This window comes from Oxyura jamaicensis, chromosome 22 (genome assembly GCF_011077185.1).
Source record: "Oxyura jamaicensis isolate SHBP4307 breed ruddy duck chromosome 22, BPBGC_Ojam_1.0, whole genome shotgun sequence".
NCBI lineage: Eukaryota > Metazoa > Chordata > Aves > Anseriformes > Anatidae > Oxyura > Oxyura jamaicensis.
The window spans coordinates 4,501,396-4,527,795 of NC_048914.1; the positions used below are offsets into that span (position 1 = coordinate 4,501,396).

Consider the following 26,400-nt stretch of genomic DNA (forward strand, 5'->3'; position numbering starts at 1 on the left):
ACACTGCGAGACAACAGGAGGCATTAATAGTATTGTGATTCTGGCTAGCCTTAGTCATCTTTAAAAATGATGCACTCAAATGCCTCCTGGCCCACGGGGACATACTAGAAATCAATCATTACTTACACAGAGTTACTTGCTCTATTTTTTAATGGTAAGACGTGGGTTCTTGATCTCAATTCCTTGCAGTCCTCATGTCTGTCTCTAGCTGTGCTGCTGTCATTCATCAGCACTCTTACCGGCAGTGCAGGAGTGCCAGGACATACCTAGCACGTTGGGTCGCACAGCAGGGGCCTTCTGCCAGGCTGTACTTAGGCAATTCTCTGAATATAGAAAGCAAGTTAAAGAGGAATTACTTTCTGAGCAGGGGGAATTCTGCAAGACTATCTCAGACAGCAAGAATAAGGTTGACAAACTAGCGAAGATCCCTCTAATATTAGGACAGCTGTGAAAGGAACTCTCTAACCCCCATTTAAGCCAACAGAAATAGTAATTCTGTTAGTTCAGGAAAACGAGCAGAAGAAATGAGATTATTCCTTTCTTTTTCAAAGCAGGTAAATCGATTTTGGTCTGCTATCTTAAAACACTTGCTTGAAAGATCAGTCTTAGGCTTGTGTCTTTAGTCTCCCATTGTACAATCGGTTAGCAGCACTGACTGTTTTGTTCCTCTTTCCTTTACTAATGCAGCATGCTGTGGCTAGTGCTGGACATGGAACAGCAAGCTACATTTACTAACTTGTCTGATTCTAGATGGCTTCCCTCTGTTGCTAAGATGTCTTCTGTTTCATTGCTTATCCAACAGAGTCTTCACCAAATGCCCAGTTCATTAATCAGACTCCCAGCGGCAATCCTGAAATTCCAGAGCAAGATCACCTTTCCACCACTGCTGCCCCTGCAGGAGCTATCTTCTCAGATAGCTTCTTGAATTCTCTTTTGTCTATGGTAAGTAGATGTATCACAAACTGTCATGTTTAGTGGCATCAGAGTGTTAACAAAGTGATTATCAGCCGGAGTAAACCCACTTAATCTAGCCTTAACAATGGTCAAGGCTGTGTGTGTCAGAAAGGCACGGGAAACCTTGCAGAGACTGGTGAGGTGATTAGTTACTCTGTGCCCTGAGAATTATACGTGTCTATTCCTGTTCAAGCAACTTGCTAATCGTGGGATCTTCCAACCCCCTTCCTTGGGCTGGAAGGGACCTTTAAAGACCAGCTAATTCCAGCACCCTGCTATGGGACTAATCAGTGGCCCTCTTTGATTGCTTGGGGTAGTGGGCTCTATAGACTAAGAGGCAGCTCCAGAAGACATTTTCAGTGCGTGCTCTGAGCAGCAGCAGCTCTCCCTGGTTTTGATATACACATAGAATTATTTGGAGAAACTTTTAGAGTGTTTTCATAACTTTTCATAACTTCCTCTCTCCTCCTGCTACAAAAGGTATTTGGAGCCAGCCTGATTTATTTACTTTTTGATTGATAACATGAGGTTACAATCAGTCCCTCTAAGGGACATGCAGTCACTGAAGCCAAAACTGCTTTCAGCACAAGCTGGCCTCATGGTGGAGGCTCCAGCATTGATGCTAATGGCTGGAAAGATTATGGGGACCCTGAATTGTTACCTGTTCTTGCAGAGTGGATTATTTTTACAAGCCTGGCTGGAGGTGCTTTGGTGAGCTGGAGAATAGGCAGCTTTCACTACCATAACTTTATTGTAGCAGCATGGGCATAAACAGAACATTTAATTCTTCTCATCTGTCCATCTGGGACCTAGGCAGAAATGCAAACTTAAGTTCGGATGGAAAATCTATTGAACTCAATGGGAATCTCTCAGCGGCTGTTTTCTGAACAGGTATAAAACAAATTCCACGTATGTGGACTGTCACCGATCCACAAGATCAGATCAGGTTGTAAAAGAAGTGCTTGTTTTGATTCTCTGTAAGTTCCTGGCAGTGTCCTTTTAAAAACATTTGCACCATGAGGATTACATTGCACCAAAAACACAAGAACAGATGGAAGGTGGTGATCCCACCCTGGTGACATAATCGTCTTAAGTTGCTGTCAAACCTGAGTGATATTGTTTGTGGTGACACACCTGTGGGTGACACTTAGGTGTAGTTAAGCCAGGATCTTGGCAGCAAACAGCAGTTCAGTTCATAAGCTGGCATTTCTAAAACTGACTTCCCTTTTTTCCTGAAAGCTCCTTTCTTCCTCTTTACCCTGATTCTCCCCATGCTGCAGTCAAGTTCCACATGCCTTGCTCTCGGCTCAGGTCTGAGGGGATAGTGCTTGGGTGGCAGTTTTGCAAAAATTGAATAAATACAAAACAAATCTCTCAAAGGGATAAGCAGTCCAAAATAAGTGTGTCAAGTCCAGTTATGCTTTTCTGAGAAGGTGTTAGGGAAAGTATTATATTGCTGCTACTCACTGATATGTCAATCAGCCAGATGGTAATTAATGACTGCTAGTGTCAAGTGTAAAAGTAACTCAAGACATAGCATGACCTGTCTTAAAGGATAAAATTTCACTCAGGCATGGATTCCAAGTCTGTCCAGGAATGATCAGCACTCAGCTCTGCTATAGAGTAGAGGGGCACCTTAAGTCAGATTCAGCCAAGTCTGTAAATACAGGGAAGAAGGAGAGAAATGAGCTATTGTTTAGCAATTGCAGTATGAGGGAAAATATGCATGAATGTGAGAAAAAAAGAGGAAGAAAAACCCTTCAGCAGTCCAATGTCACCTCCTTTTTCTGTCACTAAAAATCTTTTGTAAATATCTGTGTGTGAGACGCTCAGAGCAGGAGTGCTGGATTTTTTTAGCCTGAAAGGCGAGTGGCAGAAGAATCTGCATGGCACAACGTGGTCTGTGAAGTGAAACGTTACCCCTTGGACGCCTGAAGCAGAACTGGCATTTGTTTCAGCCTGACTCTTGGAGTGGCTGTAGGCAGAAAACAATTCAATGAGCATGGCCAGAATGGCACAGGTACTCTGAACCCCAAATTCCCGTCCTGACCCAGCTGTGGGTTCCTAAGCTACACAGGACCAGTTCTAGAAGCTAAACAGCAACGGGGACCGAAGGGGACCAAGCAGCTGCTTGGCGAAGGGAGAAGGTTTCTGCCTTTGTGTGCAAGGGCATTCCTGGGCAGTGTGCTTATCTCAAGCTGTAACCAAACAACTGGCAAAGGTGGTAACATCTCTTGGGCACATTTCAGAAACGTTGCTTCCTAAAAGTCAGCTTCGAGACCCACTGAATGCAGTGTGCTGTTTCCTGAGTGCGCGCGCACCGACACACGCGTGCACCTCTGTAGTTTTTCTTTGCCTTTCAGACTCCTGCAGTGTAACTCAGCCTAGAAAGTACAGAATGAGGGTGACATGCAAATCCTATTAATTCATCCAAGTATGGAAATGCAATCCTTTTGATGTCAAAAAGTACAGCAATGATATGTTAAAGAGCTCAGCACGCTTCTGTTAAATATGTAAAGTGCAGATTCCCCTGAAGCTGTATCACTCCTGGATACCTCTGGACTACAGCTCCTTACTTTAAAAGGCTGAGAATTACTCTAACAGCATTATAGCCTTTTGCCCGACAATACGGTCAGATGTTCTTAAGCGGATTTGAGTTTAGCTGGGATTTAGTAACACCGTTCCTTCTCTGAAGCTCGTTTAGTTTCTTTGCTCAGGTGAATGCAGGTGACAGATCCCACAAAGTGGCTCTGCGTGGGAAATGAGCTTTTTGAGAAAGGGTGGGAAATAAGTTAGTTGGTATACCTGAACCCTGTTCAGATTTTTAAAAAAACGGGGGGGGGGGGGGAGAATGCTATGCCTTTTTTTGGCTTCAAATCTGAATTTTGACCATGGTATGTTTTGTGTTTTGTTTTTATTTTCAAAAAATACTGAGATAAGGGCACAGAGAGAGGTTTTCGTAATGCATGTGGCAATTCCAGGGACAGTTTCCTTCTGCACCTGTAGGGCTGAGCAGGGTAATAGCCCTCCTCAGCCTCACCTTGTACTCAGATGACATCGGAGCTGCTGCCCACTTTTCTGGCTAAATGTAATTTAGTGTAATGTAATTAAGGACTAATTTAAGTATACAAAAAGACAAACAAACAAACAAACAAAAAACCCTGTAAGGTGTCTGTCTGATCACATTCTCTAGGCTTTCACTGGAAAAATTTATTCTCCTTTCAGGAACCAAGGCATACACTTTTGTCTTTGAATTTTCATGGTTTCTTCCTTCCAGACCTACTACAACCATCACATCTTGGCGCTGCTGCAGACTTTGGTGACAAGTGGGACAAGCCCAGCACTGGAGGAAATGTTGGAAATGGACAGTAGGCAGAGCAGGAGTCCTGATGATGTGGTCCAAAATGCCTCCCAACTCCGATGCAAACTGGCACTCCTGCCACTGTCTGAGAGGTTGTTAACGGGTGTCATGGTGAGTTGTATCACTGACAGGTGCTGCGTGGACTTGGCTTTCATCCCTGCTGCTAGTACTTTAGGGTACGGGCTGGGTGCGATTACCTGAAGCTTAGTTTCATTCAGTTGAAGCTCACTGTGTAGCTTAAGCCATTTTTTAAGGAGGCCAAAGATACCAGATAGTCTTATTTTATATTAGATTTCTAAGCTGGATTGAGCTGAATCGTCCACTTTGGTTCCTTTGAGGTAAGAGTATTTTTGCTTGTTTTATAGCAGGAGGACTCCTTTGGAGACATTTACTGCAAAGCTTTAGACTTGTTTGGGATACTCTGCTTTGGGCTCTACCGGCTGATGGAAGAGCCCAATCCGTACAAGAACAGGCAAGTACACTTCATTTTAAATTGTACTCTAAGTCAAATGATGACTAGTCATGGCTGAACTACTGATTTTTGTCTGAATTTAGACATCCTTGTAGACAACAAGGGCCATTTGAGGCAAATTGGTGTGTGGTCTGAACATGGTGCTCTGATTATTTCTGGAGATCCAGTGCTTACTGGCACTTGTATGAAATTCTGTTAAGTTCATTTGAAATGTGATTTATCTTTTCTTCATTAGAGATCTGCTGGAGCACTGAGTTAGTAATGCTGCCGAGGCCAGGGATTTCAGAGAGTCTGCAGGCAGAGAGAACTTCCTTTATGAAGACAGGCTGACGGAATGGGGTTGTTCAGTCTGGAGAAGAGAAGGCTCCAGGGAGACCTTATAGCGGCCTTCAGTACCTAAAAGGGGCTGCAGGAAAGCTGGGGAGGGACTCTTTGGCAGGGAGTATAGTGATAGGACAAGGAGTAATGGTTTTAAGCTACAAAAGGGTAGATTTAGATTAGATATTAGGAAGAAATTCTTTACTCAGAGTGGTGAGGCACTGGAAGAGGTTGCCCAGAGAAGTTGTGGCTGCTCCATCCCTGGAAGTGTTTAAGGTCAGGTTGGACGGGGCTTCGAGCAGCCTCACAGGTCTGCCTGGCCATGGCAGAGGGTTGGGATTAGATGATCTTTAAGGTCCCTTCCAACCCAAACCATTCTATGATTCTGTGATTCATCTAACCTGTTCTACTCACTGATTCTTTCAGTTTCAAGGTTTTGGTGATTGCTTGAGCTTCAGATCTCCTAGAGAGACATTTAGTTTGATTTAAAGATTTTCAGCAATCAAAAAATTATCACATCTTTCAGCAGCTGTTCCAGAGACTAATTAGCTTCATTTAAAAAATATATATATTTGCCATTCCTAGGTTAAAGGATAGGTAAAGTTAAACACTGCACATTGTCTCGTCATTCTAAAGAATTCTGCAGATGCAATCAGTCATTGCAAAAAAACCCTGCAGCTTTCTTCCTGTCCCAGGTGCTTGCTACAAAGACCTCACAAAGCAGCCTGAATCTCACATACCAGTGCTTTTTCAGGTTTGTGATTGCTCGGCCTGCCAGTGATTTGAAGATGTTGCCTACAGATCTACTTTTCTGTCTTGTTCCGTTCAATGCTGCAACAACTGATGACCAGAGAGGGGAAATGGAGGGTCGGTTATGAAGCAAGAAAACAGGTACTACAGACACCTCCATGCCAGAATTATGAGTTTGTGAAATGCCCTGCAAATAAAGAATTGTACAAGTTATTAAGATCCCACAATAAATTTTCCGTGTTCTTATTTCTTAGGTGGATAGTGGGCCATTTGAATGTGGTTAAACAGCTTGAGATTAGTGCTGAAAACAGTACTGTTGTGCTCTAACAACAATACCTATCAGAGAGTAAAATGCTCTCTCTGCAAGGAAAAGGGCAAAAACTTGAATTTCTGCTGAGCGCTGCACAGAACAGACCTAGCTGTACACAAACACAATGACACCATCGGGTTTAGAGATTCCCTGCTGAACTTTCCAGTTCAAAGACTCCAGCACTCTAAAATGCACTTTTCTTGCATGCAGAACTGAAGATGTTGGATTGATATACATTAAAAGAAACATACCAAAAAGCACAAAATCCCCCATTAACTTATGCCATAAATCAGGTCCCACCCTTATGTTATAAAGTCAGTTGAGGGGAAGCAGGAGAATTTTTTCTTTTTCTTTCTTTTTTTTTTTTCCTCTCTCTCTCTCTCTCTCTCTCTTTCCCCTAACACTAATTAGGTTTGAAAGACTGCAGCTTGAGTCCAGATACCACATGCCGAGAAGAAAGGAACCCAAACAGCTGACGCAGAGTTCAGACTAAACTAACTGCAAGCTCCCCAGGGACATCACAAGGTAAACCTGATAGTCTCTGTCATTTACAATCATTATCAGGCAGCTGAGTCTCTGTAATTTTACTAGGGAGCCAATTAACAGATCCCTGAAACTCAAGAATAAGGTCTTGGTCCTTTTTCTATTTTAGACAGGAAAAAGGGGAAAATAAGCCTTTGTTGCAAATCAGTACTCCAGAAGCTTTCCCACCCAAGGGAATGGTCAGATCTGGGCTTGCCTTTTTCCTCTTGAAGAGTAAAATAAAGCATTGAACTTAAGTGTCAAGCCAACTGGCTTTAGGACCCAATCTGCAACAAACTGGCTGTATAACCTTGGGTCAGTTATTTAACTCTCTGTATACTATTGCTGCCTACTGCATGCAAGGAAAATAATAACATACTTGTTAATTTAGGTAATTAAGAGCTTTAGGGAAAGGACTGTCTCTTGTGATTTGTTTAGCCTAGCATAAGTAGGTACTGATTTAGGATGAGACATTTAGGAACTCCACTCAAACAACATGAGTAAGAAGCAAGAAAAAAAGTTTGGACCAAAACTCCAGAGGGAAACATATCTGCTCTTGGGGAAGTTTGGGGTTTGGATTCAGGTCTGAGCCTTAATGCGTTGGAATCATCTTCCTGGAACAAAATAATCATACATTTTCAGTTCAGGGCAGATTGCAAGTAGGAATCAGTGAACCGTGCTTAGAGCAAACAAAATACCATAGGAAGCATGCTTTCCCATTGCCAGCCCTTTGCAGACCTGAACTTGAGCCAAGACAGTCAGCTGATCTCCTGGTAGGAGCTTTTTGGCCTAAAATCGCCCTGTATATACAAACTTAGATAAGAATTTGTGCACTGGATTCTACTTACCCTCTGGCAGATTGAGGCTTCAGTAACAATGTCTCAGTCCATTCCCTAACATGCATTGTTTTAAACAGACAAGGTAGAGGGAAGAGCCTGGGCAGGCTTTGCAGTCTCTGATCCAATTGCAAGCTTTAGGAAGAGCTGAGATTTCACTACGAAGGACACCTCATACTGAGATCCAGCAAGCTTTCTGTCTTGTCGTTATCTGAACCCTTCTTTATTTGCAGCTGTAATTCAATCTAAGCAGGGCACAGAGGAGGTAACATTTTTTTCTTTCTTACTGTTCTGTTGCTTTTAAGTGTCTCCACGTGCATGCCTGGACCTCTGTGTACTGATTTTAAGCAGGTCTTGTGCTATGGTAAGGCACTTCTATTAAGAAAGTTGCAAGGAAAAACAAAACTTGTTTACTCAGAACTTTCCTGAGTGGATGAGAAACTCAGACTATCTTGCCAGCAAATTCTTCTCTCTGAAATCATCTGCTTTTCCTAGAAATAGAGGCAAATGAGCATACTCCTTCATGACTGAAATTCGGGACCTATTGGGTTCAGCTCTAAGGCACCAAACATGGGAGATGCCAGTGTTAACTCCAGAGCTATGTCGCATGGAGTAGAAGTGTAACAAGCCCTGCTGTGGGTATCGTTGTTGTGTTTTTTTTGTTGTTGTTTTTTTTTTTTCTAAATCTAATCTAAGGAATCTGCAGCAAGTATATCTTTTTAAATGTTCCTTGTCTCCAAGGTGTCTTAGGTGCAGGACTGCCAATGATGGCACATGCCATGCTTTTCCCCCGTACATTCACACTATCTCTGTGTGTGTATGGGGGGAACATTCCCGTTTCTAGTCATAGAGCTTTTCCAGTACATCATATTTTCAGTTGCTTTACCTGCAACTGCTAGAGTGTGTCACTTACTGGAGTAAGGTGGAGCAGGAAGAGATGACAAGGTGATGAAGGGACCTCTTTCACTTTGCTTATTCCACCTTTTTGTTTAGTTTTGCTAGCTCTGAACAAGCAGTTCTGCTTCTCATGCAAGCAGGGGGAGAGAAATCCTAAGGAAGGTAAAAGCATTAATGGGTCAAGGCCTCCTTTGCATAATTCTATTATCACCAGGAAGATTCTGCAATAATCATGTTAGGCATGTGCTCTGGAGCATCAAAGTGACTTGTCTTACCTTACTTTTTGATGTTAGACAGGTTTAAATGCTTTGTACAGATGAGGCACCTCAGACAGCTGATCAAGAAAGCCTGTGCTGTTCAAGCAAAGCAAAGGTCTGTTTTGCTGCTTCTTCCTTTTTCTTTTTTTTTTTTTTAATGTCAACAATGTCACATTCTTCCAGCAAAGAATAATCTCTGTTGTCACAAACTGTGAAAAGCAAAGGTGTAGGAGAGAATCAGTGTCTGGGTGCATGCAAACACGCTTTCTGAAGCTACCACCTTGATTCTTCAGCAACAAGGTCTTGTGTATTGGTTGGGTCATGTATTTACATCCCTCTTGGATAAATAAGTTCAGCTTCTGCAGTAAAAACGACTGTGGTACACAAAGCTGATACAGGATCTGTGCGCCGTAGTTTGCTAATCTGTACCCCTTCGGAGCTGTGAAGGTCACCTCGGTGTGTGGATAGCAGTTAGTATTAGTAAGCTTTATTTTTTAGCAGTGCTAACAGAGTCTCCGACTGAGTTCTGAAAATGTTGTGCTGGATACAATTAAGAGTGGTCCCTGACCTACTGAGCCTGCGTGGCGTATACAAGAAGGAGTTACTAGGGAAGTGGGGAGTTGTAGTTCATTCAAAAGCGTATATCAGATCTGTGACAAAACCAAAACCAGAACCCAGGTCTCCTGATTTCCAGGCTAGCGTCTCTCCCATGGGCCATTTTGCATCTTGGCTTTCAGATCTCAGCTCCTGATCCACGTGCCTATCAGGATCATTCCCTTGCCAGTCTGGCTAGGGATTTAATGGTCTCTTCCAGCGGCGGCAGGGAGGCTGCTGAGATAGTCTTCATGGGGCACTGCCTGACTAACTATTTCTCCATGTGTTGTGAGATGGTCAGCTTCTTTAAGGAAGCAGGGAAGTGCCACCAGACGGGAAGGTTCCTTCCCTGGGGTTAGCTGGCAGGGCAGCTGACTCACAGTTACGTGCCTTGTCTGTCTCATCACCTGGGCCACTGTTGGTTCAGGCGGGCACACAATGAGTGCAGCCAGAAACCTCTCCAAAGAGACACGCAAGGATACGTAGGCTCTGCAGAGACTTGGACATGCTAAGGCATTTATCCTAACACATGCATCCACCCGGATCTGAGCAGCATAAAGTGCACGCACACACAAACCTCTGCAAAGAGCACTTGCCCCTAAGGAGATGAATATACACATCGAGGCCAGGATTGTTGTGCTCCCTCCTCCTCCTCCCTGTAGCCAAATCCAATCCAGCAGAATGAGAAGTGAGGGATGTCACCGTGGTGAGCTGTGCTGGGTTTGCAGTACAGCATGTTGCAGGTGGTGACTGACACATAGTCAATGAGATCTGAGGAGAATCCAGACTCTATAAATGTTAGATGAGGCAGGCTGGGCATTGACAAAAACAAGAGGTGGCTGCAAACACCGAGTGTCATTATTCTCTGAGCAGGGATGGCGAGGGACCTAGGATCTTCCCATGGAGATTAACTGCTCCGCAGCAGGATGAAGTGCTGTCTCCTGATACACAGGGATATCTGGTTGTCCTGAGAACACTTGGCAGGAAGGGTATGACAGCAGGAGCTCAGCCTTTGAGAGCATGCACACAGTTCCCTGTAAAGCAGGTATCTTGTCTGAGATAGGATTTTACTCTGCTGAGATAAACATAAAATACCTGATGGCTTAAATTAATGCTGGTAGAGAAAGCAATCTCTCTTACTCAGTAATTGGCAGTGGGTTTTCTAGCCTCCTCCTGCTGAAGGAAGGGCTCTTTCCTACTTCCCTATCCATCTGCTTCAGCTTACTGTCTTGACCTGCCACCGATGTACCATAAAACCCCGGTCTCATCCCCCACCATCTCTCCAGTGACCAGTTACGAAGGGACTAGAGCAGGTTAACTGCTGATTGCTTCCCTGCTTGCAGCAGGAGGCCATGCAGAGTGAATTAGGTGAGCAAACTGTATTAAGCAATCTGGAAGTGCATCATTAATGCCTTTTTTTTTTTTTTTAATTGAATAAGCCCATACCTTGTTTAAAAAAAAAAAAAAAAGTACTGCTATGGCTTGGTCTTGTGACTCGGTAAGATATTTATCTGAGTAGCTGACATTTCTTTTTCTGTTTCTCTCATCATAGTCCTGCTGGACACTCTCCCAGTACTGAAGAACCAGTTCTTACACTCTTCCACGAGCCTCACAGTTGCTGGAGATTAGCATTTTGTCTCCACCAGTATGGCTTGTATTCTGTCCTTGCTTATTCAGGCACCTACAAAAAAGAGGCAGAAGTCCTAAATGCCAGACTAATGCATCAATCATAATTCCTGAGCTGCCAGCAGTCATGTAACTGCTTAAAGACCTCAACAGCCCTCTGGCACTTAAAGAAAAAAATCATCTAATTAATCACAGGTGAAACAGCTTGGACCTGCTCCAAAAGCCCCTGAATTTACTGCCAAGCTTTGATGCTAATTTTCCTTCTAAGTAACCCCCTAAAGAAATTTACGATTAGGTAATTAAAGCGATGAATAAAGAGATACTTAGAAGAAGGAGGGAAATGAAAAAGAAAAAGGAAAAAAAAACCCTTGAGTCAAATGTCTTAAATCTCCTCCCCTCCTCAAAGAGAAACGTTAGTCATTTTTGCACATGCATTGTCTCTGAAAATTGGGTTGGATTCCCACAGGAGACTTGAGAAATATTCCTTAAATTAATGTTTGCATAACCAAATAAAACAGCAAAGAAGGAACTCCAAAACAGATTGTAATGTCAAGATGGCTGGGGAAGAACTTAAAGCTTCTCCCTGAGAACCTCATCCTGTACAACTTTTGTCAGAAACTGCCTCATGCCTTTCCCACCTATGTACCTGAGGTGAATATTATTAAAGGCAATTAGATATGTAGGTGTGCAAATTAATTTTAAAATGTACTGATAGCTAATGAATAACTTGAGAGCATCTGAACAGCTTTTAAAGTCTGGCTGTAAGTTCTTAATAGGACACGAACACAAAAAGTATAAGAATTAAAGTAATGCTTTTAATGTCCTTTCACATTCTTCCATTTTTCTCAGAGGAGGAGGAACTAAGTAGCCTTTGATTTGAATTTTTCCTTCAGGCAAATGTACCACACCAAACTCAGTGTAAGGGGCATGAGTTTAAACACATGTTGCAGAATTTTGATGGTACCCAGATGCTTACACTGAAGATACAGATATGGCCCTGAAACAGAAAAAAAAAAAAAGGATCTAATTTCAGTTCCAGGCTGCGTTATTATTAAAAAATATTATATATATGTATATATATAAAACAAACAAAAAAGAAGCTTGTCACTATTCAGGGGTTTGCTGCTGGCTTTTTGGCACAGCTTTGGCTAATTCTTTCCTCATGGCTAAAAGCAAGTCTTAGGATCCAGGAAAATTCCTTTCTGCCCCATAAAATGAAATACATTGATTTCATTTTATTTTTTTAATTTTATTTTTTATTTTTTTGGCAAGGTTTGCTTGTGGTGGTGGGAATATTTTCCCTTCAGGACTACATCTCACTTTTATGTTTTGGTCCCAGGCCTCGAAGCGGCAGAAAGCTGCTGTGCCCTCACCTTTGGTCTGTTCTGGGAGAGCACCCAGGACTCCACTTCACACTACATGATACACCTGACCTTTCTCTGTTAATAAATTCCTGCTGACCCCGTCACATCACCCCCTTCTTTTCTGCCTGGCACTGAGGGAAGAGTTGCTGAATGATTTTAGAGGAGACCAGAGAGGATAAAAAATGAGAAAATGGCAGATTAGATCTGAGGTGACAGAGATGAGAAATAAAAGCCATTAGAGCCCATTTGCAATGTGCCCTCATTGAGTCAAGTTTCAAGGTGTTTTTCCAGATTATTAATAGCCTGACAGCAGTTTTTGTACAGGAATCTGATACATGAAATAACACTCATGTATATACACTGCATTGTAGAGGGGAAAGTAGAGTCCTCTCATTTATTTACTTGAACAGATTTGAAATACAGCAAACCAGCCAGCTGGGTTACAGACAAAATAAACATTCTCCATTATAACTGTGGCATCTGCAGACACATGTCTCTATAATAATGCTGCGGTATTGTGAGGAGCTCTCAGAAACCTCTGCAACCAGCCTTTGCTGTCTGTATGGTCTGGGCTGCATTCAGAGTGGCTCTACAGAAGCTGTAGCATTCTTTGGTGTGGAGTGCATTGCTCTAAGTCATTTTGGTCCTTGGTTAACATCACCAAACCTGGATCCTGTGGGCCATTTTGGTCAGTTGTAATCTCCCAGTTATCTAATTCATTCAATGTGGCAGGCTTCTCTTAAAACTCTTAGTCAAGCACCATCCTAAAGAGATCTTCCCTGTCTTATCCCCTGCTCATCTGAATTACCTCAGTCCTCTCATTGTGATATCCATGTGAAATGAAAGCTAGAGAAGGAACAAGGATATTTGGGTGTGTGGGAAAGAAAGGTTGAAAAATTCCCAAAGTTATACTTCATAGTTGCGTGCTTGTAAAAAAAGAAATACCAGGTGGGTAGTGCTTTGAACTTCACAAGGTTTTGTGGGACGGAGTCGTCAAATATGAATAATTGTAGCTTTCTTCATAAACAATGGGTGCCACAGAAAATTTGACTGATACAGTCCATAATGCCTACAGGCCAAACAGACTTTCAGCTGAAAGAGAGAAGCTCTTCAAGCATCATTAGATGATGATGCCTGCTTGTCTGTGTTGCTTTCTATTAAACTTTCATTTTTTGCTTCCTCATCTCATGTTGCAAACTACTAGTGAGAATTGCTGGGCAGAAATAACCAAGTCTTGGTCTGTGTTGCATAACACACTGTAGTGATGGCCAAGCTGATTTCCAGTGAAACCAGTTAAAGAAATGCAGTGGCTAGCTTTACCCCTTTTTTCTGCTCCTTTCCAGTCTGCAGCGTAGACAAAAATTAGGGTAAAAGAGGTGCTCTTGATAGATACAGAGGAATCCTGAGATCTAAAATTGGAGTAGCAAGGTGGAGACCTAAGTTTGAGAAGAAGAAAAGTGTAGATGTGGTAGTACTTATATTGTTGGACTGTCTGCCAGGAGGTGACACAGCAGCCACCTGTACAGGTCAGTCTGCAGAACAATACAATTAGATTTCCTTACTGGGATACTGAGATGAAATTGAAACAGAGGTAGCTAAATCTCTTTCCTGCTAGCCCCTTCCTTTGTTTTCTTGGTCTCGCAATTTATAATTTAACCTTAATTGCAGTTTGTATGCTGGCAGCCTCAGCCAGTTCTGGGTACTTCTATGAGCTTCTGCCTAGCAGAAGACAGAAATGAACTTAAAACACTTGTTTGCTTTCTAACGAAGCAATACCCCTGCCAGCAGGTCCTTTCCAGGAGGCAGATGAGACAGCCTGAAAATCCACTTTTAGATTAGGGTCAATTGCCTCCAGAGGATCCACATCACCTAACATGCAACTGAGCATGTGCAATTCCTTCTTAGTTTGGTAAACCTTGTGGGTACACAAGTATTTCCAAAAGACAAATTGTGTATCATTGTTCAAGAAAGCAATGCCATAACAGAGAGGCGAGGCTGAGGATAGCAGTCTCCCACTAGCTCTTGCTTTCACACCCTTACGAGTGCTGTGTAATTCCTAGGAAGTGCTGAGAAGCATTTGTAATTCCTTGCTCAGCATTTCTTGACTTCGTAGACTTGACACATAGGCTGTGAGCTACTCTGGGAGCCAACGAGTGCTATAGTATCTTACTTTCCTCATCCAAATACTGGTGTGAAGTCATTCAGGCTCCCTACAATTGCATCTTCGGTTTCCAGTAGCACTAACTCAGTACTTTATGTTTTCCAGTGAGGTCAGTTAGGGATTAAGCACTTTGCTCTGTAACTTTCTGTTCAAGTAAGTCATGAAGACCTGGGATTCTGTCTCTGCAGGGAATTGATGCCACGTTGAATCAGTCTGAGGAGTTTTCTGCTAGGAGCTTAGCCGACATTCTTCTTGCATCTGCGTTTTGTAAAGTGTGTTATGCCACTGGCCTTCCTCTTCTTATCCCTCATGCTGCTGTTTATGAATTCAGCTTGTCTGGGTTCTCACAGGACACCCAGTGTTACTGCATCTGAACAGCTCATCCTGCTGACCACAAACTGCCACCTACAACATAAAGAATTTCTCTCTGATGATTTAATCAAAGTTGTGCCTTGCCTTTTTCTATAAATAGTTGCTTTTATTTTCACAGGAAAATATAATTTTCTCTCCATGAAAGAATACTTTACCAACTTTTTTTGAATGTTTCCTTTTCATGCAGTTTTTCAGTTATGTTTTTTTCACTGACAATATTATCCAAATTGTGATGTATTAATCAGCATAAGACCAACATGGCAAATGATATTTTAACCCTGCAAGGCACCAAAATATAAAATTGTGAATGTTTTCACTATACAAAAAAAAAAAAAAAAAAGAAAGAAAGAAAAGTCAACTCCAGCGTGTAGATCTGCAGCTTGTAAAGTACTTTGCTATCCTTCAGGATGAAAGGTGCCCATGTAACAATAAGGCATTATTATACTTCCTTTATTGCTTTGTACATGCATAAATTACTGACTGGTAAAGAAACCCCTGGTGGAATGCCTCTTTGAAGTCATCTGCCTCGCCTAAGTAGTGGTTGCTGCTTGCTTCTTTCCTACCCAACTGGTTGTGATGCTGCCTATGGCAATTTCAGTGGCTAAATTCCTTCCTCTAGTAAAATCTTAACTAGTTGAACTGAATCTTGAAACAGTTCCCTCAATAAATATCAAAAGGGAAATCCAGCTTAACATAAACAGAGAATAGCAAAATGGAGCTACGTATATGGTTGAATTTCCCTTCAGGTAAACCACTAATGGCACATATAACTCTCATAATTAAAAGCCACATCTGATAGAACAAAGTCGTCTGTGCAAGCAAAGCAAGGGGAAGATGAAAGCGCCACCAGTGCAGAACAGCAGTCCAGCTATAGGTCTGTACATGTCTCCTTCCCCTGTTCTGAGAATCAGCCAGAGCCTGAAACCTCTTTTGACAAGTAGCTCCTCTGATGACAGATGCTCCCTGCAGCCTCCACAGGCTGCAAACAGATGCATTGTTCTTGCTGTCAGCTCCCCATTGAAAGGTGATTCCAGTAAGCAACAATTGGCATGATTTGTTAGCATTAGTCAGCAAGCATGGAACAGATTTGCTCCCAAGGAAAAGGAAAAGCAGGTCTGAGGCTGAAAAATCAGAGCTCACAATCAAGGGCTTGTCAGGGTGTAAGTCTTGCTCTTTGGGATGTGAATGAGGGACGTGTTGCTAGTCTTGACTTCAACTCCTTCACACTTCAGATTAGGATCTATTTTTGTCAGAGTGGATAAATTGATCACATCCCTCCTCAGGCTCCTCACCTAGGCAGCCTGCAGCCTTCATCTCTGTGGCAATACCTGGTGACACCAGCAAAACTGGCAACTGCAAAAATAAATTGACCCTTGAGCCAGAGTGGGACTGCTGGTCAGAACTGGGAGAAGAGGGAGAGGCTCTGGAATAGAATGTTCATCATTTAGAAAGGAAGCAGAAAAGCAAATGCCACAACAACGTTGTTCCTGGTGCAGAAGGATTTTATGGTACTGAGTGGCCAGGCAAGAAAACAACAGGGGAAATTCTGTGTGAAGGTGCACGGTAAAACAAAATCCCCAAAATACTTCCACAGAAATGTCTCTGAATTAATTAACATCTTGAAGGGAAGTGATGTCACCAGCTCTTTGAGCAACTTTTAGGGAAGAACTAGAGACCATTTTGCTCTTTATACCTGTAGCGTGCCTTTGTCTTGAATACTGCAGGCATTTCTGGTCACTCCCATAAAACTGTCTCCCTAGACATACCATAACGTGTCTCTGATTTTTGTTTTATTATCAGTTCAGCTACAGCTGGAACAAAAATATGGACAGCCTGCCTACTGCTTCTTCAACAGCAGTTGGCAGTAGGCACCAAATGCCTGCTGTCACTTTCCACCCAAGTTATGCTACCAACTTGAGTATAACCAACCGAGGTCAGTCAGTTACAGCAGTGGTTGGCTCACAGGCTCGATTCAAACTTTGGCTTGGAAGACTTTAGATAACCAGGCAGTTTATGACCCATCCTCTCCCAGGCTCTCCTCAGGCAGCTACAGACCCTAAAGAAATGATAGGTTCTCCCTGCCCTGGGCCCCACGTAGGCAGAAACCTCACCAACATGGTGCTAATTCTGGATTCAAGCTTGTCAGTACTTTGCTTTTTACGGAACATCGGAATTGCTCACGGTGCAAAAGCATAGAGCAGAGACGAGCTACAGAGATGAAGCAAATGATTAACACCACGCACGCAGCCTGGAGCTGCAATTGCAACTGATTCCTATTTTATTTTTTTAAGTACATTTTGGCACTTTTTCCCCAGCCCTTCCCTTTCCCTCTCCCTCAACACAGCTAGAAGTAGTCCATTAGTGTGAAAGATGTGTGTCACTGCATGCTGATCTAGGACAGAGCTCAGGCTGCTTTTCAGAGCAAGTGCCTAGAAGCATTATTACACACCAGCCAAGATTCTTGGCGGTGATTTAAAACGGATTTTGACTTTAAAGGTGCATCTTAGAAGCACCTGGTTTTCTAAAAATGTAAGAGCTACTCAGTTCTCACTATCTGCAGATCAGAAGCTCTCGAATTAGGTGCCTAAAAATAGAAGCATCCTATAGTATTAGTCACTTCTGGAAATATTGTTAACACAGCCCGATTTCCTTCTAGTCTGCAATTTGTGCTCACCACTGACTGCGTGAAGTGCCCGAGTATAAATGAGTGCTGATGGGAAAACCAGGCCTCCAGGATCCGAGCAGGTTGTGTTCTCGTTACTCTTTCTGCGTGCTCTTCAGTTGCAGCCTGCACCGCGTCGCCAGCTGGAGATGTGGAGATGGTGCTGCCCCAGCCCTGCTCCGCCGCAGCTTTGACCAGAACCACTTGTCCCTTGCAGTTCTCGGTCTCGAGGCCCGGGGCTGTAAGTGCATGTTGATGGGACACAGATCCACCCTCTGCGAGTGGCCGGGTTCCTGGCCATCCTCCACCCATCTCTGCCCCTGGGCGGTCCCGTTTAAGTTCTCATATCCCCAACTGGTTCTGCATTGCCATCTCTGGTCTTGACCAGTTCCCTTATCCCATCCCTACTCTGAAGTTCATAGCTGTCTGAGCAGATGTCGGTGCTATTAGGCACGTGACAAGGCTGGAAATACCATTTGTCTTCATGAGAATCAGTCGCTGAACTCATCTCTAAAGCTTGCAATGCCTACTGGTTGTTATGGGGGAGAGGAAACTTACTCATCTGGGATAAAAGCCTTAGAAATACTGACCTGAGCAAAGTGACAGCTGCTCGGGATCATCCAGCATTTGCCCCTTCTCCTTTCTATTAAGTAGCTATTCAACACGTTCAGCCTGAGCAACTGTGTGCGACCCCATGGCTAGAGTCACATCTGTGGCTGTACTCTGTCATTTGCAAAATGGAACAGCTCTAATCTCTTGAGCACACTGCTCTGCAGTGACATTTCCAGGACATCCGCACTCCAAAAGGCATGCAGTAGCCTTGGATTAGAGTTTAAAATAGAAGCATGTTTGCCTTTGTGTACAGCATGGGATCGCTAAGGAGAAATAGCGATGGGAGCGTGCGGTTGGGATGCGTGACCTGCAGTGGTTGTCTGGTGCAGGGGTCTCCATGGGACGGGACGTGGGCTGCTTGGCACACTGTGGCGATGGTCTCGGAGATTCTTCACCTCCTGTGCTTCTGAAGGTGCTTTTCGTAATCGTGAGCTCTGGTTTCGTGGCTTTGGTTTCCTAACAAAGGACAGCTGAAGTTCTTTTGTTTGTTTGTTTTAGGTGTGGTATTTTTTAAACACTCACAGCAAGCTGTTGTTGTTCATCTGCGTGTTGGTAGATAGCTGCCCACTTTCACCTTGGGAGAGGCAGAATCTGAGCAAATAGCGAAGTGCCTGGGCAGAGCGGGCGGAGAGGGCGGGAGCGCAGGTGAACCTTGTCTGCCTGCTTTCCTAAAGCCCGCTGATTTTCACCCAAAGTTCATGCCTCTGGAAACCTACACGTGGGATTTTGAGGCAGGGGCTGCGGAGGGCTCTGCCTGGCACAGAGGGGGGGACCTGCAAGGGGTGGGCACACGGCTGGCTTCTTCCACACTCCCCATGCCTTTCCTCCTTGCCCCCTCCGTCCCTCCGGCAGCCCAGGGCAACTCACTGCACCTTGCTGGTGCCCAGCACGGCCAAACCCAGCCCTGCGCCTTCTCTCTTGCTCTGCAGCGGCAGTTTTTCCGCTGGTTTGTAGAGAGCATCCGACTGATTTATTGCTCCCAACGTCTCTTAGTTTGTAATAAAGTTTTCAGCAGCTCTGTCGAGCCTGCTCCCCGCCCCCGCGCACGCACACATCCCCGCGCTTGCTTTGTTCTTCTCACACATAATGTCAACTCATAAACCTTTCATCAAGTCAACCAGGTGGAAAAAACCCATTACTGAAAGAAGTGTTCATTCAGGTTCGGGGGGGAAATGGAGGGGAAGGCGGAGGAGAAAGTTCCCCAATGGAAAAAAAAAAAAAAAAAAAAAAAGGGAAAAAAAAGGAAAAAAAGCTGTGTGTGCTCTTAGCTGAAAAGCCGGCTTTGCTGCGCGCCCCAGGTGCCAGGCCCCGGAGGAGCCTGGCAGATCTGTCATCCCGGTGACAGGAGATGGGAAGCGCTGTGCACGCATTCAAAGAGGCAGCGATTTGGGCCTAATACCCGCTGATGAAAGGGAGCTTCAACACCGCCGGCCGCTGCCAGCTCCGACAAAACCGCCTGGGCTTTTGTGCGGAGGAGAGGACCCCCCCGCGCACACACACACACACAAACACTGGTGGTGGAGGCTTCCCTCTGCTCCCCCCCTGCCCAAATTGGTGTTGGCTGGGGTGCGTGTGCTGAAAGACGCTGCTGGCCACACAACGGAGGGGCTGACGGGGCTGCGTCGGCCGCAGAGGCGCTGTGCGATCGACGGAGGTGCTGAAAAATGGCAGTGGGGAGCCAGGCGTGAAGTACAGAGGTGGGGAGCAGCCGGGGACCTCCCCACAGGGTGCCAGTGGGGCACTGTGCTCGGCAGGGGGCTGCTCCCTGCTCCCAGGGACACCCCAGCACCTCTCTGGACGCGGCCCTGCAGCGGGAGCTGGGAGCATCCCCAGTCACCGGGGCAGAGGCACCGCAGCAGGGCGCGGAGGTGCGGGCACGCAGGAGGTCGTGCTCCTGCCTCCCGCTCTTTGTCTCCACTACCGAGGGTGTAAACTCCATGTGGAAAGCGCTGTTACTTGCGGAGCTCATCGTTCCCCGTGGCCAGTCAAATGTTATTAATTTTGAGTGGAATTTCAATGAAAAGAGCTGGAGGTGGAGTTTGCAGGAAAATGCAATTTCCCTTACTCCAGCATCTTTGTGTTTCGGCAGCATACTTCGGGGTTGATGGTTTTCTTTTTACACGGGGACTTTGAGAAAGTTCTGCACAAAATATTATTTAAGCAATTTTTCAGCAAGGTAGTCCAGAGTTACTGCTCTGGAGCAGGGAAACAAGGGCAGCGAGGGATGGAGAAAGGGTGGGAAGCAACAAAGGAGCACAGGCAGTGACATCTGTCACTAGTATTTCAGAAGTTAAAAATTCAGCATAATCTACTGCCACCCTGTCCGCTGTACTGAGTTCCAACAGTAACAGAATTGTCATGATTTCTACATGAATTAATTCAAATCTCGCTTTGCATGATATGGCGTAAGAAAGGGGCCATCTGGTTTATGTTCTAGGTGTCAGAACCACTCATACCAGCACACGCTCCTCGTGCAAGATGCAAGTTGACTGCACATATTAATGTCTCCTTACCCTCTGCCTCCCTGAGACCTGATGCTGTTGTCCCATTATGGTGCTGCCATTTATACTGTCAATAGCAATAATAATAAGAGTGCAGTGCTTGGCACGCACATAGTACCTCCAATTACAGCCGTGCCTGAGATACTTATCGTGTGTTTCTTCACGTGGAGGGGGCTCAGGGACACCAAGTAGGATCGTGCTGTGATGAAGTTCAGAGCGGCCAAGTGCACAGTAAAAGGTTGTCCGGTTTCCACAAAATCGGTGCGTAGCTAGATAAGGCAGACATCCTAGATCATACGCGGAGGTTAATGGCTTCCCCTGGAATACAGAAATGATCTCTGGCAGTGGAGCTGAAAAAAAGAATCAAGGCATTTGGACACCTGCCCGCACCGCTGGAGAATGACAGCTACTGGCGGGTGTCTCCCCTTAACGGTAAATATTTAAATAGTGGCTATCAGACTTAGAAGCCTGTGATAAGAACTTAGATAACAGTAAAAAAATATATAATTAGATGTCTGTGAAGTGATAACGTCATACAGATTTACACTGCCTAATTTTCAGAGGTGTAAGCAAACCTGGATGTATTAATCCTCCCAACATCCTCGAGCAGGGCAGCACTGCGATTCCAAAGTGACTCAGGAAAAAAATGGGGTCAGGAGAATGGGTCCAACTTTCTGGCCTGGAAGCAAGTGCATCAGATTTCTATTAATTACTATAGCAATGTATTTTGTTTGTTTGTTTGCTTTATAGCTTGGGGACAAAGTGGATCGTTGTGGTTTTTGTAGCAGTTAGTTGAATGTGCAAAGTCGGAGCAGAATTCGCTTGCTGAGACTGGTCACCTGAGCGGTACTTTGTGTTCCTTTGTCTCAATGGAAGAAGCTCAAAATAGTGGAGGAAAAAAAAAGTCCTGAAGCAGAAAAACCTCATCTACTATAGATTAGCTCTGTTTATATTGCAAAGGCTCTGGCTTAAGTGATTTTTTTTCCCTTAGAAATATTGTTTTAGCATGAATTTATCTTGAAATGAACTTTGTGGTAAATATAATTTAAGCATAAGCTTAAATTCAAGGTCTTATTTAAGTGCTTTTCTACTTTACTTGCCAGCTACGGATCTGGCCTGGGCTTTGAACGTCTTTAGGGAGAAGAAGCAGATTAATGAGATTAGAACATTTTAAATCACTTTTGTACTTTTCTGGGCTGCATGATCTTTGTAATACCTTGTCTCTATAGACTCTATAAAGTGTGTTGGCTGGGTGCTAGTAGACAGGAATGATGAAAATGAGGCTTGCTGGTGCATCCCTTCAGATTTGGGGAACATATTCGATGGCCTATGGCTATGTTCAGTTTCATATGTCAGCGTGCGTGTAATCCCTCAGTCTGCTTTTTGAAACCCTGAATTTTACTGCTTAACTCTCAGCCTTATGGGCCTAATTTCCTCGCTGAGGTTTACACCGGATATTTTACAGTCAGGCCAGTAAAATGAAGAATGTGGTCATGGAAGACAGTGACCAGGGAACCCGCAGGCCTTCACCCAGAACATTAGAAGGACAGAAGGGTTTGGACTGGTACCTACTGGCAACTCCTGCCAGCATCGGCACACGTGGGTACACACACTCACTGCTGAAACTCCACAGACAAAAGGCAAATCCGTGATACTAAGTTTTACCTTTTTTTTTTCTTCCAAATTCAGAACTAAACCGTCTCTACCGTAGTGCAGTCAAGGAATCAGAGCAGCCTGGTGAGCTCATATTTCCCTCTGTGACACTGGGTGGTTTCCATTTACACGGTGATGCAATGTAAAGCGACCCCGGTGAGAGCAGAGGAGTGTAATGTGGATTGTCGGCCTTAGGGGGTGAAGGGGCTTGTCAAAGGGAAATTGAGCAATTGCAACAGACTGGAGTTTCCTGCAGCTAAAGTTCTCCAGCAGCCAAAGTTAATCTGTTCCTCAAAGGCTTTCTGTGAAGGAAAGTAGCAAGAAGCCCAAATCCCACAAAATATCAAAAGCTCCAGGATTTTTTCTGTCCAGAGATTTTCATCAAGGCAGGTTTCCCTGAGGGTCTAATTGCATGTTCAGCTCACGCAGCCCCTGGTAGCTCAGGCTCTGAAAAGCCACATGGGAAGGAGCAGGAGAAAAATCTGGAGTATTCTAAATAGTGCTGCTGGTTATTGCTGGTCAGTGTCAGCTGGGCCCCGACAAGTCCGCCTCCAGCCAGGAGAGACAACAATATGGAGAACTGAGAGTCCATGCACGTAGATGGGATGCCAAGGGGAGGAGGGCAAAAACAGCAAAGCAAACCAACAGGCTTGTTTATAACAATCATACGCATGAACTGGAGCGTATGTTTAATTCAGGACTGCCCCAAAATGCAGCCAGAGTAACTGACTGTTGTACAGAGCTTACACTTTGCAAGCAGGTCTTGCGTGGGGCTCGGACAAAGTCATCAGGACATGCAGAACCAGTTACAGCTTCCCACATTGAAATAGTGAGTATAATTAAAAATAAATCACCATAGCTTTTAGTTTGATGAAATTACCACTTATATTAAGAGCAGCTTGAGCTGACGCTAAATCACTTTCTGCAGAATGTCACTTTGGGATTTAAAATATTTGATTGGTTAAAGAATGTGTTGTGCTGCGTTGGGGAAATAAAAGTGTAAAACGTGAATCACACATGGTGAATGCAAGAGGTTCTTAGATTCTTGGATGCCTGAAGTCTGTAAGAATTGAAATTAGCCCTTCTGAGGGTTGATTAACCCGAAGATGCTCCCAACTATTTAATTCATCTGTCCTAATCAGATGTGGAAGTCAGTTTTGACTTTCTGGCCAAAAGGATGATAAGGAAAAGTACATACTGCAAAAAACAAGTCAGGGGATTCCTTGCTAAAAGTCAATTTGATTCCCTGTTTGCTACTGGTAAAGATATTTAAATACTCATTCAAGAGATGACCTTTAAACGGAGACTTTAGAGAACGTATGTAAAATTGAACAAAATAAGAAGTAGCACAACTCTACAAAGTCTTCTGAGCTGAAATACCTTAGTGACTGAGAAGCAAAGCAAGCAATGTGAGACCCAGGAACAGAGTCACAATCTTCTGCCCTCAATGCACAGCTCAAGTTGCACCTAGCTGGTTGTGCTGAGGCAGCTACAAAGACTTCAGTCCTTTCAGATATGAAAAACCATCTTTTTTCCTCAGTGACTTTAATGCAAATTTTACAATATTGAGTATTTTTTTCTAAGTCTCATCTCCTAAAGATGCGAGCTTAGATGAGAGGCATAGCTTTCATTCCTTTTTGTTTCTTTTACTTTGTTAAAGCTGGTTCCTATCCAGAATTATTAGCATTAGAAGTTTAAAACTATGACTTTTTTTAAAGCATTTTCTGATATTGCATGCTATGTTGCAGTTACGGTACCTTAGGGGAAACAAGAACTTGAGCTCATGAATCTTGGAAGTTTGGGGTTTACGATGCTGCAGAAAGACTATTTGTTGAGTACAAGGCCTGATCTGGAAATGCATTTAAGACATGCATGACTTTGAGCATATAAATAGTTGCACAGAAGTCAATGGGATATAAATTTATGAATTTGCCTAAGTGCTTTGCTGGATCTTTGCCTAAGGAACCACTTACCATGAGTTTGAATAACAGAATCATGGCCTCATTAATGAACAAACCTCTGGATGAAGAGCATCAGTGAAATGTGAAATCCAGCTCCATGCTGTATCTGTGCTATTCGGCTTGATTTCATCTCTACGTAAACTCATTCTGCTGTGCTGACGTTGATGTCCTTTGGCTTTTCCAAAATATGATCTGGAAGTTCTGTTCTACACCTGTGAGGGCAACGGGAGTGCGCAAGGTGTAGAGCAGCAGTCACAGCAGTCTGGGAATGGTGCACATCAGAACCCAGTTCTAGAGGGCAGGCACTGGAGCAGCTTTTTTTTTTCATAGAAAAAGGCAGTTCCAGAACTTCATCTGTGCATTGTGGCTTTTGCCTTCCACTTTACTCTTTTTAAGTCTTTTTTGGCAGGAGAAGAGGCTGACCAGGAAAGAGAAACAAGAATGATTAAGACCAGTCACTACTGTCAGGCCTCTGCATGGTTCATTAGTGCTGGCAGACAACAGAAATGCACGTATCACTGCACAAAAGACCAGAAATAACTTTGGGAAATGGCTGCTGGGGTGGGGCTACTGGGAAAGGAAGAGAAGGACCGTTGGTTCATAGACGGTGATGGAGCCATTCAGATGGACCAGCATGAGGCCTGTGCACCACAGGGGTGGCTCCGGAACTTCATGAAGCCTGCTTATTTCCTGGTATTGCCAACAAAGTACCTGTCCCACTTCTTGGGTGCACAGGCCTCGTGCTGGTTGTCTGCACAGGGTGAGCTGTGTCCTCTGTGGCAGCTCCTTGCTTTGACTCTGCCCAGTGCCTCTGGGAACAATCACAGCACCTGACCGAAGCTGCTCTGCTAACTATTACGGCTATTAGCTTGGACAAAAATAGGGTCTCTGCCTTCAGGATATCACAATATAAATAAAAACAGGCAATGGGGCAGGGTTGAAATACCTTTGATCCTCTGCTGTAAGCAATTGTATTGGGGTTTCTGTTAAAACAAAAAGCAGCAGCTGCCCTTGGAGATCATGGAACAAACCATGAGCATGAGGCAGAGCAGTCATTTGCTGAGTGCCACTTGGAGCTGTTCAGCAAATTTGGGTATGCTCACAGAATCATAGAATGGGCTGGGCTGGAAGGGACCTTAAATGTCACCTAGGACAGGGTTACCTTCCACTAGACCAGTTTGCCCAAAGCTCCATCCAGCCTGGTTGTGAACACCTCCAAGGACGGGGCATCCACAGCTTCTCTGATTAAATAAATCCACGTCAGAATTCTTTCACTCAGAATTGTTGTTGGAAATTAAAGGTATTTTTATTTGTTGTTCAACCGAATAAGAAATGCTACCAAGTCCTAATGAAACTTTTGCAAAATGTCCTTGTCTGACCCAGCACTACCACTGCCACTTGCTTGAGAGCCATATACCTATTTACTAGATTTACTCTTAAGCATCCATGAAGCGATCTCTGGATTTCAACTGGCAAAAGGCATTAAAAGGGGAAAAGAGCTGCCTTTCTGCTGCAAGTGTGGTAATCCCTCCGTTCCCAGAGCCCTGGGCGTGCGATCAGCTGCAGAGCGCAGAGGAGTGGAAGCCGAGGGCTCAGCCAGCTGCTCGGTGCGTCCCCAGCGGCAGCAGTAGCAGGAATGTAGCAGACAAACACTATGGGGAGACGTGGTGTGCACTGAATCAGTGTATTAACCTTCTACCCTGAGAATATCAAGTAAGCAAATGTTTGGAAGTTTTAATTTATGAAGATTAGTATGTCAGATATATTTTGAGGAAACTTTGGGAGTGTTTTCCAGAAGTAAACCCCAAAACTTTTCCAGGATTTTCAGGCACTTTGTTGGTTAAAGGTCCTTCAGTCCTTCCCATTCTCACAGCATCCTCTGCTGTGGTTCACACACAACTGTGTTAACATAAGTCTGGAATATCTCAACACATAATTATTTATCCTTCAATAAAACAAAGAAAACCATGTCTGAATCTGACTAATATCCCTTCCTCAGCCTGCCAAGTGGGGCCTTGTGTTTTCAGTATTGAAAACCAAGCCTGACTTGCTGCATATTTTGTGTTACCATGGTTTATGTCCAAATGCAAGGATTTAATTTTGTCCGTCATCAAACCATGGTTTCCATATGACACCAATACATTCCTTCCTCTGCCTGCTGTTCTGACAGACGACAGAATAGAATTAAACATTCCAACCAGCACACTTAAAACGCAA

General features: G+C 44.1%; 1 protein-coding gene across 12 annotated transcripts in view; it reads left to right on the forward strand.

Moving 5' to 3' along the window:
- Positions 1–26,400, forward strand: part of KCNU1 (potassium calcium-activated channel subfamily U member 1) — a 204,975-nt gene that overhangs the window by 77,653 nt on the left and 100,922 nt on the right. For 4 of the 12 annotated variants that reach the window (XR_004755816.1, XR_004755817.1, XR_004755818.1 and 1 more), the window contains exons 24-27: positions 803–942; positions 4,232–4,426; positions 4,681–4,787; positions 6,577–6,690. Coding sequence is in view for 6 of the 12 variants with exons in the window: in XM_035345241.1 (XP_035201132.1) it covers positions 803–942; positions 4,232–4,426; positions 4,681–4,787; positions 5,860–5,983 (566 nt within the window). In the remaining 6 variants the exon portion in view is untranslated. Of the gene's footprint in view, positions 1–802; positions 943–4,231; positions 4,427–4,680; positions 4,788–5,859; positions 6,083–6,576; positions 6,691–18,566; positions 19,560–22,034; positions 22,126–25,725; positions 26,311–26,400 lie in introns of those variants that run through there. The other 8 variants (XM_035345241.1, XM_035345239.1, XM_035345240.1 and 5 more) reach the window with 5 other exon arrangements.